The sequence below is a fragment of the Danio rerio genome, chromosome 14 (assembly GCF_049306965.1).
Source record: "Danio rerio strain Tuebingen ecotype United States chromosome 14, GRCz12tu, whole genome shotgun sequence".
In the NCBI taxonomy this organism is placed as follows: domain Eukaryota; kingdom Metazoa; phylum Chordata; class Actinopteri; order Cypriniformes; family Danionidae; genus Danio; species Danio rerio.
Genome location: NC_133189.1, coordinates 29,778,384 through 29,792,235, shown reverse-complemented (window position 1 = coordinate 29,792,235; position 13,852 = coordinate 29,778,384). Strand labels below are relative to the sequence as shown.

General features: G+C 33.8%; 1 protein-coding gene across 1 annotated transcript; it reads right to left on the bottom strand.

Moving 5' to 3' along the window:
* Nucleotides 1-7,897: 7,897 nt before the first annotated feature.
* thoc3 (THO complex 3) lies at nucleotides 7,898-13,379 on the bottom strand. The gene is given in 6 exon segments (NM_001003758.1): nucleotides 7,898-8,551; nucleotides 8,622-8,722; nucleotides 10,106-10,267; nucleotides 10,448-10,652; nucleotides 10,969-11,125; nucleotides 13,188-13,379. Coding segments are annotated over 6 exon segments (969 nt in total). The 5' UTR covers nucleotides 13,368-13,379; the 3' UTR covers nucleotides 7,898-8,387.
* Nucleotides 13,380-13,852: the final 473 nt, after the last annotated feature.

Genomic DNA, 13,852 nt, shown 5'->3' with positions numbered 1-13,852 from the left:
CAACACATAAAGTGGCTTTTACTATTAAACAGGTGTGTTGAGCCTTTTTCTTTTCTTCTCATAAGGAGCTGAGCCCCCACCCCCCCAAAATGAAAATCCTAAACAGTTTCTTTGTATAATTAGCACTTCTTTTGTGTATTGCTTCTTCTTGTTGAATTGCTGAATGCCTTGTCAACTTTGGACAATTGCAAAATGACAAAAAGTTAATGTTTTTAAAATGTTGCCGAAAAGGTCTGTATATTGGAACCTTAATGTTTATGTTGGTACAAATATGTTCCTTTTGAAAAGATAGAGTGAGGGTTACAGAGACAATATACAGTTTCCTCTCTAAATAAAACTGCAGCAAACAGATCCAAATGCAAAACTACTGAAGAGGAAACAAACCAGTTAAATTTGGCACTTATTTAGCAGGAGCATAGTTAACTCTGAATATTTGAATAAAAATAGTGCAGGAAAGTGGCCAAGCATAAAATATCACTCCTGCATGTGAATTGCAAATTTGATTCATTTGAAGCTGTTGAAAAAAAGAAAAAACAATGTTTAGAGAGCCTGAATTATTGAACAGCAAAGGTTACCGTGGGCCGCTAATAAATTGCATGTCAGAAATGTTTTGTTTCACATCAAGCCCCATAAATTACTGGAGCAAAGACTGAAAGACAAATTGGAAGAGTAACGAAAGCCAATAATATGGCTGCTGGAAAAACTAATCCATTAAGACCTGAGGGACCGAGAGAGTCTCATAAGGGACCTGGAAGCTCTGTCTATTGAAATGGAAATTAGGAGAGATGCGTAAATGTGTCATGTCATTTTAACGGAGAAAAGCAGAGAGCGTTTCACGTCTGCCACTTCATTTGTGTGTTTGTGTGTGTTCTGCTGCATACTTTCTAGACATCATAAACTATATCTTCAACACCGCAGACACTTATCTGCTTCATGTCAGCAGTCCTGATAAAACACAGTGAATTTAAGCTCTTTTAAGACAGATTCCTTCTCTCGCTCTGAGCTTTCATTTATTTTATCACTGGTGGCCGTGCATATAATGCAATCACTTTATTCTTAATATGTCCGAGTTCATTTAAATGCTAAAACCCTCATCTGACTTTTTAACCATTATAAAATTATGACTCATTCTTACACAAGACATTATGCATATGTCAAACAGTTTTAACTCTGCGACATTGAAATTAAGTATTCAGACAAAAGTAAAACGGCAGATATGCTGGCATGTAAAATGCAGCAACAGAGTACAAACAATAGGAACGATATGGTAAGTGTGAATGAATTTAATATAAAATCTAGTAAATAAACTGATTATTAAATGTCCAAAAGCCCGCAGTTGGATAAGTCTTAATACAGCTACTATTGCAGGGTTTCTGCAGGTTTGACCAAGATAAATTGTTTAATTTTTATAACATTTTAAGACAATCATAAATGAAATTTTAGACTTATACAGGGCTAAATGTTAAAGTTTTTTTGTTTTTTTCAATATGCCAGTTAGAAAAGATTTTCACTAGCCCTATCAAAGTTTGAATATTTTTTAAAATACATTTTCAAATATATTTATTCACAAACCCTATAACCATTACCAAGAATAGAACAAAATCTACTCAGCAAATTCATCTGAGTAAAATTTTCTCAGTTAAGAGATTTTTGGTCTCTCTTTAAATAAATGCAGACATGATGGTAATAGGTAAAGCTGCTCTTTGTGGAGTTGCTTAATGATCCTCTGCTGAGATTTTGAAAGATTCAATAGATGTGTCTCATTTTAGAAGCTGCATCCTTCGAAAGATGCAGACTTCAAAGGTGAGTCCTTCGAAGTCCACACAGGCTAAACAGAGCGTTTAGAAATGAGACGATCTAGAATCTCGTCACCAGGCAACCGTAACAGCTGCTGTTAATAAGCACTGATAAAATGTGTAATGACTTTTGTTCAAAGGGATTTTAAAACTTATTTTAAGAAATCTGAAGGCAAAATAAGGTTTATAAAAGCTGGAAATACACAGTTGAAGTCAAAATTATTAGCCTAACTAGTTAATTCAGTTAACTAGGCAGGTTAGGGTAATTAGGCAAGTTTTTGTATAAGGATGGTTTGTTCTATAGACTACACAAAAAAAAAAAAAAAAAAAAAAAAAAAAAAAAAAATATATATATATATATATATATATATATATATATATATATATATATATATATATATATATATATATATATATATATATATATATATATATATATAGCTTAAAAGGGCTAATAATTTTGACCTTAAAATGATTCTTAAAAAAATTTAACACTGCTTTTATTCCAGCCAAAATAAAACAAATACGACTTTCTCCAGAGAAAAATAAATATTATCTGACATACTGTGAAAATGTCCTTGCTCTGTTAAACCTCATTTGGGAAATATTTAAAAAAGAAAAAAAAAATCAAAGGGGGGCTAATAGTTCTGACTTCAACTGTATTTCCTTGAATCCATAGAAGTACACATAAAAATGTAAATGGTCTATAAAATCACTCTTTAGTTAGACACGTCATACTCTTCTTGCTTTTTTAACATGCGTTCAAATATCCAAGTAAAATAAACCTAATTCATACATTTAAACCGGAGTTTTCTTTTAAAAACGTTCTGCCATTATTAGTGCACAATGAATCTTGTGATGTTCGAGGCCACGAAGGATCCACCAGTTGTGTCCTTCATTACCTGGGAAACAAAGGATGCATTTTAAGGCTGTGTTTGAAAGAGCCTTTGAATTTTTTTAAATGAGACAGTCGTTGTCGCGAGACACTTCGAATGCATCCTTCAGAGGATGCAGCCTCTGAAATGACACAACTTCTGTGATACATTTCAGCTGATTTCATCTACCTGTGACCGAAGTCAGTTGTAGTTTTGTGTTTCTGTGAAGTGTTTATTAACAGCAGGTGTTCATCATCAGTGCTTAACCATTACCTCATTAATTATTCCATTGTCTCATTACGTTGAGTAACTTTAACTCAATTTAGAGAGGGATCTAAACTGAGTACATTTTACTCATTAATATTAATAATAATATAATCATTTTACTACAATAATAACAACTTAATAATATAAAATATGTCAGGTCAGTATCCTCAGCAGTAAATAAATGCTTATTTTAAATAAAAAGTTAAAAGTTTTATTGAGATGGATAGTTACTGATTGTATGGGTGTTAATGGCCAGATTGGGTAGCTATACATAAAGAAAGGAAAATTAAGACCTGTTAAAAAGATTTCAGAACTACAACACATTATTTCAGTACATTTACGACTTTTCAAGGCCTAAAATTTAGCTTTTAAGATTTTATAATTAAATATTTATTTAATGCTTATTACTATTTTATTTTATAACTTCGTAATTATTATACAATTTATGTACAATAATGTTCATCTGCTTTCTAAAACTGTTTTAACATATTACAGTACAATTTTAATGACTTTTTAGCTTTTTAATCACCTTGCATGAGTATTATGGTTTTTATTTTAACTTGAGTTATGGCCATAGCTGGGGCCTGGGGGTTTATATTTTGAGCAGAATGACTGATGAAAAGAAGGTGGGGGTTCGAGTTTTACCAGGACTGTTCAGTGATTAACAACTATACATCTATAAAATTGGTCATTTGAAGTACTATAAAACATTTAAGTTCACCCAAAAATGTCAATTGGCTATTCAGTTGCTCATCCTCAGGCCATCCACGATATGAGACGGCATCTTTAAACTGTAAACAAATGTGTTATTAATCAGTTGTTATGACTGTCATTCATTCATTTATTCGTTTTCTCAATGGCTTAGTCCCTTTATTAATCAGGGGTCGCCACAGCAGAATGAACCACTAACTCATTTAACACAGTTTTACACAGCGGATGCCCTTCGAGCAGTAACCCAACACTGGGAAACACCCATACACTCATTCACACACATACACTACTGCCAATTTAGATAATTGAATTTAACTATAGTGCATGTCTTTATAGCACATGAAGCCAAATGCCAGTGTAACTCATTTCGGTCATCTTTAAATCCCATTTAACTGTGATTTTCAGCTCTATGGTTAACTTCCTCTCCAAAAAAAGCCCTGAATGCTAAGTGAAGGTTCACTATGTAATAGAGGAGAAAAGGCTTATTTAAAGTGAAGGAGAATACTTTGGCTCTTTAATTATTCATTTATTAGTCAAACTCAAAGCTGATTCTGAGCCTTATTAAACTTTAACAGTGAATCTCAAAGATGAACATTTTTTTAGTCTTGTGTAACATTACTTTTAAATATACATACAATCAACTATTTTTCAAGTAAAGCTGTCTTTTAACCCTTTATTTTGTTGTCTATACATCTGCTGTTTCAGTCTGCCAGCTGTACATTTTCCATCATAATGTCTACAGGCTCAATCATGCATTCACAATGCTATGAACAATTATACCAAAAATAATACATTATACACACTGGATCAAACTATTTTCCACTATTTAGCTCTCTGCAGCTATCATATGTTCATCCACTGAAGCTAAGCAGGGCTGCGTGGTTAGAACATGGATAGGAGACCACATAGGGAAAATAGGTTGCTGCCAATAGAGGTGTTAGTGAGGCAAGCAAAGGGTGCTCAGCCTGCAGTTTGTGTTGGTCCTGATGCCCCAGTATAGTGATGGGGACTCCATCTTGTTCCATGAGCACAACTCTTCCATAAAACCAAAGTCCTGACTCTCTGTGGTCATAAAAAATCCCAGGATTTCCCAGAAACTTGTAGAAGTGTGTTCCCAGAATCCTGGCCAATTTTCACTATCACAACGTCTTAACAATCACAATATTATAACTGGCTTTATCAATCATTGTCCTCTCCACCAATAAGCTGGTGTACGGTCTGGCACAGAATGCAGTTGCATCATCCAGGTGCACACTGGTGGTGGATGAGGAGATTCTACCCAGGTCCAATCCCCCATGTAATTCACAGCCTGTAGTCACTAGCAAAACAATCTGATCTCAACCTGATGGCAGGTTCCAGCATATCATAAACACTGGGCTCTAAATGTAAATGAAAGGAACGTCTACAGGTGATGTATGAAACTTTCTTCCATCACTGCATCACTATAGCGAAATTTCAGTCTCTGTCCGCACAACATGCCTCACAGCAAAGTTTAGTCTGGCTTTTTTTGATTCTTTCTACTGATGAAGGACTGGTCACTGCAGACGCTGGGCTTTGAGTTCTCTTAAACGTTGAGACACTGTATGCCAAGAAACAGATTCTTAGCCTGAACTGGTGATGTGTTGAACTGATTGACCATTGAGAATCTCTGCACTATCCTGTCATCTCATAGATTTGCCCTTCACAGATGACCAGACTTTTTGGGGGACTGGAATGAGTTAATAATATTGTAAAAATGCTGTTTTCTATAAATCATAAATCTGCTGCTAAAGGGTCGTCATTTGTCCATCTACAACTTGTAGGAGGGTTTCAGTCCATTTAAAACATCTCGACAGCATGCAAAGTCAGTGAAAACTGGAAAAGTTTTGTAAAATCAGGGCAAATCGCCACTAGATGAAAGATTAACACCAGAATATATGAAACTCATGAAACATCCTTAAAAACTGCTTTATTTACTCGTGTTGTTGTCCAATTTTGATCTTAAATGTATATTGATATTTAATTAAACAAATGCAAAACTGTAAACCTGTTCTAAATCCTGTTCTAACAGAGAAGTAAAGCCACAAGACAAGCAGCAGTAAATTAATTTAGGTCCTCAACCATAAACAAGAGGATGAAAATAACAGTGATCATCCAAATCCTGGAAACTGGACAGCCCACGGAAAATAGGCTTTGCTAAATGAAATGTAATTAAGCAGCCTTGTAGGGACGTGTCTTATGTAGGAAGTGGCAAAGTGAGACATCCTGGATCCTGCTGGGTGAATGAGCAGAGCAGGGCGAGGACAGATGCCACGGGCTCCTGAAGTGGGCATGGAGGACACGCGCGTGCTGTGCAAGTCTGTCACGGCGGAGAGAGAGATTAATGATGGGGCTCTACCTGATCTCACCTACCAACCGTTCCCCCTGCTGACCGGAGACTCATCCAGGTTTACAGAGCACTGCTGTTTCAGTGACTCTTCAGCACACTGGGAAATCACAATGCATATTCTTCACTGATCTAACATTTCTGGGGACACCTTTTCTACAAGATGGAGAGAAATCAGTAACAGGGTAAATGTTTACCTTGGCATCATGACGTGACACAGACAGCATTGCATGATTCTTTAAAGACTGCAGTTAAAACTTTAGAGGGTATTTCCAAGTTCGAGATTCTCTTCGGATCTCTCCACAGTTGACTGACAAAAGAAACAGCTGCATCAATCGATTATTTTAACCTTTATATGACAATAATACAAAGAATTATTAGCAATAGTCTAAGTCAACATGGACGAATAACTGCTAATAAATATATATTTGTTTGCAATTATCCAAATTAATCACTTAGATAACAAGTCATTGGTTTGGGCTTCCAGCAAAGAGCATCAGAATGGGGAAGAAAGGTGATTTAAGTGACTTTGAATGTGGCATGGTTGTTGGTGCCAGATGAGCTGGTCTGAGTATTTCAGAAACTGCTGATCTACTGGGATTTTCATGCACAACCAGCTCTAGGGTTGACAGAGAATGATCTGAAAAAAATATCCAATGAGCGGCAGTTCTGGGGGCACAAATGCCTTGTTGATGTCAGAGGAGAATGGCCAGACTGGTTCTAGCTGGTTAAGGCAACAGTAACTCAAATAACCACTCAATACAACTGAAGTTACAGAAGAGCATTTCTGAACGTACAACACGACGAACCTTGAGGCGGACAGGCTACAGCAGCAGAAGACCACCGCGTTCCACTCCTGTCAGCTAAGAACAGGAAACTGAGGCTACAATTCACACAGGCTCAACAAAACTAGACAACAGAAGATTGGAAACTCTTCACCTAGTCTGATGAGTCTCTATTTCTGCTGCCATAATCAGATAGTAGGGTCAAAACTTGGCATCAACAACACGAAAGTGTGGTGTAATGGTGTGGGGGATATTTTCTTGGCACACTTAGGATCCATTAGTACCAAATGAGCATTGTGTCAATGCCACAGCCAACCTAAGTATTGTTGCTGACCATGTCAATCCCTCTATGACCACAGTGTACCCATCGTCCAGCAGGATAACGTGCCATGACATAAGGGGCGAATCAATGTTATTTCAAATGTGAATAAGTAACTACATTCTGCAATTATGAGATACAAGACTTACTATCTATCTATCTGAAAGAGTTTAGATACAAAGGCCTCTAAGTGTAATCTAAAAAAACTCTTGTAAAATGAGCATTTTTCACAGCCTCCAAATGTTTATATTCGACTACTATAAAGAGAATGAAAAGAACCAATTGAGAAAAACGCCAATTTAAGAAGAAAGTTTCAGATGAAACTGAAATGTTTTTCTTGATCTGAACACTTTATATGTAAATCAAGCCAATAAAATTATCTTTATTTAACCTGATTAGCAAAGGTGAATTATATACATTGTTATTTTAATTTAAGAAAATCCATTACAATTATCTCAATCGACGAATTCAAACAAGTTCTAGTTTTTTTGCAGTGTTGATGTCTAAAATTAAAACCGATATATTTTCCTGTTGTTGTTTTTTTTTTATTAATAAATGAATCAGATCAAAAACACACTAAAATTACTAAATAAACAAATAAATGATAAATATGTTTTGAGCACATACAAAAACACTAAAACTACATTATAGCAGAGAGTACATAAAATAGTCAATTAAGCGCTAAAATTAGGGTGCTTTGTTTTCCAACAGTATTTTGGAGTTGATCACACAAAAAGACAACATGTGGCTTTTAAAATCAAGAAAAATATGAAACAGTATTCATTTTAAAAATAAAGTACATAATTTATTGCTATAAAAACAAACACACATTCAAAAATGCCTGTATTAGCAATGAGACATCTTTTCTTTGAGCATGTGATGCCCTCTGCTGGTCATTTCTAAAACTAGCATTACAGTTTTATCTCAATTTTTCTCAAAAACAGCAATGGTCAATTATTGAAAACAAGAACAGCGTGCTGTACTAAATCACAAGATTTTTTTTAAGTATTCTGCACAGATTCTACATTAAACTTTGTTTTTGTATTATCACACAGTCATATTTTGGTAAAAGACAAATAAAAACTCATATTCAGAGGAGCTGCAGGCAGTAGTTATTTACACCTGTACTTTAAACCAAAAACTAATATGAGAGCAGAACATCAGAATATCTTTTAACTATTTACAAATTTACTTTAAAACAATAAGTCTAATGAAAATTAATTTGCTCGAATAACATCTCAATTTTATCTTAATATGTGTAAACGGACCTCAGGAATCATTGGGAAGGCCGAAGAGTTTGACGGTGCCCGCTTCTCGGTTGCTGTCGTATTTGCCCTCTTTATCGTCACAGGCATATGCTAACAGCGGCCTCTTCGGATGCCAGGCTACAGTGAAGGTTGGAGACTCGCACTGAATTTCCCACAGTTTCTCCCCTACAGACAGGAGACGGTTAGTAAAATGCGAGTAAAGCTTTCATCATGTTGTAAAGATGCATCTGCTCACCTGTCTCTACTTCTGCTATGTCAATGAAATGGTCTTCTGATGCAGATGCCAGCATTTTACCATCATGACTGAAGCTAAGAGTTCGTACAGGCCAGTCCAGTCTGTTGGATTCAAGACAAAATAGTTTAAAGAAAATTTAAATAAAAACTATGCGAGACATAATAATTTAAAAGTGTGATTAATCAATGAACTTGAATGGTTCATAAAAAAACTTTCTCTCGCTTTGCAAAAATTTAGAAATGTGCTCATGTAAAACTGATAAATACTGATGATAGATTAAAATTCATTATATTTTTTGTTTCTAACTCCATATGCAATAACCACAAAGTAAATGCATTACAACATCATCTTAGCATTATTTTTGTATCACTTAAAGGTGCCCTTTAATGAAAATCTGGGTATACCAATACATAGTAGAATAATAAAAGATCCACGAATTTCCACAAATGTAAAACTCCAGTGGATAACAGGCCAATCAGAAGACAAAACAAACTGTGACGAGGGTCATGGGCCATGTCCTCCGCATTTGCATGTAAAGCTACTTGTCATTCAAATTGATATTAATTCCTGGGTGTGTTTTCTTTGACTGTAACTTCAAAATACAACGCAAAACATGTCTATCACTCTCTTTTGTCAAGTTTAATTATAATTTAGCCTTTTTCCACAACAGATCTGGTGAGCAAAATAGGTTAACATTACTCTGATTGGGTTTATATTTCTCCATGTTCAGCGTACTGTACATTATGCTGTGTGTGTGTGTCTCTAGGTGCAGCGGAGCTCATTAATATTCACAAGATGAACCATATATGGTCAATCATGGACCTTCTGATTCTATGGGAATTTGTATGGATTAATGAATTAGCTTAATAAATCATTTCTAGAGATTTATTTTTTAACTTACCAAAGCCATAAACCTACAATGTAGATATCAGAGAACAATTTAACTTATTAAACCAATGCAGAATATGGCACATTTAAATACACTACTTATTAATAATTAAAAATAAATATTTTCACTGACATAAAATCTAGTTTTTAGAATTTTATTAACTGTTGTTATTTTTAAATTTCATTATTAGTAAATTCTGCAGTTTAACCCATTTAGTTTCATTTTAGTTTTTATTGTAACTATAATTTAAAATTTTAAAACGTAAAAAAAGCTAAATAAAGAGTAAATGTTATGAGATCAGTCAAACATAGAAATATAAATTAAGTCAATTTAAAAAAAATAAAATTAAATATTTAATTAAATAAAAATTTACTATTTGTTAGCTTATTCATTATTAAAAAGGGAAGTCACTCATTTGAGACAGTCAACTGAAATTTGGTCTTAAAACTACAAAACTTATATTTAGCTTTGTTGTATAATGTTCTATAACTTTAATATAAAATTTAAATTTAAACACTGTGAGATAATTCAAAGTTATAAAAAAAAAAAAATGTACATTTTTATTTATATATAATCTAAAAAAGTCAAAACTGACCTTGAGAAGCATCGCACACACACCAGCTCCTCCACGTTCCACAGGCTGACCAGGGCATCTGCACTTCCAGTGGCAAAATACTTCCCAGTCGGATCAAACTTAATGCAGATGCAGTTGGATGGATGGGCATTAATTGACTGGATGAGCTTCAGTTCAGGGTAACTGTAACAGAGTCATGACATATGATTGACAAATATATATATACACACATATATATACACACATATACATATATATATATATATATATATATATATATATATATATATATATATATATATATATATATATATAAATAAATTACATAAACAACAGCCCACTACAATAAAAATAAAAGTAGACCTTAATATATTGATGCATCCATTGCCGTTGGTCAGGAAGAACATGTCATTGTCATTATTCCAGGAGATTTCGTTGACCTCAAACTTGAACTGCTCCTCAGCACGTGGACGGTGTGTTTTGGCATCAATGAACGTTACAACATCATCCTTGTTACCTACAGCGATGGTCTGACCATCAGGACTCCAGCAAATGTTGATATTCTCCCCTAAACATAGTCAGACAATCAATAAACCAATAAATAATATAATCTCACAAGAATAAAACATATAACATTGAAAGCCATAGCTCAATCCTCAAGAGTTTCTAAAGTTGAGTTTATTTTGTCTGTTAAAAACAACAGAAGATGTTTAGAAAAATGTTGGAAATTGCCATCCATAAAATGAAAAACAAATACTACGGTAGTCAATAAGTAACGATTTCCAATGTTCTTTAAAATGTTATATTTTGTGTTCAATGGTGGGTAAATGATGAGAGAGTATTCATTTTTGTGTAAACTATCACTTTAAGCTTTAGAGCTTCACCTTTTGTGCTGACTGTGGCCATGCATTTGGTGGTCCGCACATCCCAGATGCGGATGGTCTTGTCTCCTGATGCAGTAACGAACAGATCAGGGTTGGTGGGATGCCAGCACAGCTGATCCACACTGTCTCCATGCCCACGGTAGTTGTTTTCCTTCACCTAATACATATGATAATACATGAGCTAGATCACATCTAGTCAAGACAAATAAATTGTAAAATAATAAACCGCATTGTAGCCAATGCTGTGAATATTAACCGTTTTTTCTGATATAGAATAAGTATAGTAATGTTTTTGGCAAATGGATGACCTATAAAAGCTTGTTATTGCAGCTAAAACATAATTAATATGCATAATGTCAATGAAATGATAAGTAATTTTGCAGACATTAAATTAATTAGTAACTTGATTAGGTATTTGCCATTGACTTCTGTACAGGTCTGTCATTGAGATGTCACAATTGTCACAAGATGTCAGTTTTCACAATGTATTCCGATTGTGACAATGTTTATAAACTGGTAGTAATTCATTAGCTACCGATTATCATTAGAAACTAGTTCTTATTCATTAAGTACATACTGAAAAGATACTAGTACATACAACGCCATCTACTCATGTTTATTATATCTTTATTTAACTAGCACATGTTTAATTGAACACTTATACAGTCATCCAAAATAGTCAAAATGTGACAAGTAAAAATAAAAAATAAAAATCAGTAGTGACTCGTAATACTAGTAGCAACTCATAACAACTACATAAAAATACTTGTGCCAAATAAATGAGTACTAGGATACAATAAATAACTACTAGCATCTGTTAAAGAGGTACTTGTAATAAGAATGAGTTTCTAATAAATGATGGAGTATCTAATAAGTAAATACTGCTTTCTAAATAAAAACAAAGCATTTATTAGATATGACAGTACAACTTTACAATAAGGTTTCATTAGATAATGAGGTTACTATAATGAAAAACAACAAACAGTATTTATACATCTTTGTTAATGTTTTTTACTGAAAATAAGCCTCATTGTTGGTTCTTGCCAACTCACAGTGCATTTACTAATGTTAACAAGTGCTGTTTTGCATCAGGAGATGAGCGCTGTTTTGCATCAGGAGATGAGAGCTGTTTTAGATTTTTGTAGGCATGGGATTGTAGGTATAAGATTCTGACAGTAAGATAACCTTGGACAAAAATATCCCGGTTTGACGGTATTGTGATTACTGTTCTAAAATATATTATTTTTAAATGTCAGGGTAAAAGACTAAAAACTTTTTCCCCCTTTGAACACAATATATTTTATTTTGAGAAAGACTTTAAATATTTTAAAACAGTAAACATGTAAAACAAGTTTGCATATCTTTTCTGCTGGACACACTGTTGTCCTAAAACAACAACAACAAAAACCATAAATTAAAAAAAATCGTACATATACCATAGGAATGGTATAGAAGAAAATGTTGGAGGTTTTAAAACCTTGACTTTTCCTAACCGTGGTATACCTTGAAAACGGTTATTGTCCAATGCCTGAATGGAAGTGCTGTACAAGTTTTGTTTATTATTAGGTTATGCTGGTAAATTAGTTAACATTATCAATGGAACCTTATTGTAGAGCGTGATCACTTTGTGTGTCTAACAATTATACACTAGTACATATTGAAAAAGCCCTTATTTCCAATAAAATCCACCCAAATATCAGTACTTGCAGAATAACTAGTCATAGTAAAAATATGTACTAGACAATTATTAAAAACCTCACATTCCAATAACAGACTGCGATAGAAGTAGTTACTTGACACTTTTGAAATAAATACTAGTATGAAATAAATGAGAACAAGTGTGTGATGATGAGTAAATAGTATTTAAACAAAAATATACTATTCATACGTGTCTAATTAATGAGTAGTACCTATTTAATAGCTACGAGTGTCTAATTTATTGTCTAAAATGAATCTAAAATTCATCTAATGAAAACTAACTTGTAGTAGTAGCTAAATAATAACTGTTGGCTAAATATCAACAAGTGTACTGAATACGTATCAGTACTTAATGAAAAAGACACACATATCTAAAAATAGGTATTAACGTTAGTAGCATAAAACTGATACTAGTTTAGTTTACAGATTAAATGTTAAACAGCTTGTTCTACGCAGAACGTGGTTTATAAATTAAATATATGTTTTGGACAACGAAGGATGATGGAGAAGACAAAGCTCACCAGTCGGTCTTTTTCCAGGACAAATACGCTGGCAGTTTTGTCAAACGAACCGGACGCCAGTCGTTTTCCATCACAGCTCCAGGCCACCGAGTGCACTTTAGCACTGTGAGCCGGGAACTCTCTGCTTTTATTGTTATTCCTGAACACCTCCTGCATCTCCTGATAGTACGAGGACGCCATGCTTGAAGTTCTGCTTCGTCGCGTATTTAAGCTTAATCTGTGGCATTGCGTTACTTACCGACACCTAGTGTACGGGAGTGCAATTACATAATATTGTTTAAAAAAGTCTGATACAAATAACTTTCTTTTCTTTTTTTAGTTTTATTATTGTCAGGGTAACAATAACATCATCATACATTTGTTACAAAGAGAGCACATGAGTTTTACAGAGAAGTAAAACATCAAATAAGCACATACAAGGGAAAAAATTTACTAAAAAACAAACAACACATATTATAAAATCATGTGTTTTAAGGAAGCAATAGTTTTAATGTACTGTTGAAGTTCCTTTTCAAAAATATTAAAACAAAATATAGCCTAGAGTGAGAGAATTTACAGCTGTGTATATGGAATTTAGCAAGGATTAAAAGGAGATTAATTATGAAACACTCCTTACTTTTATTATCGGGAATATTGAAAAAACCCAACAGGATATCCTTAAAAGA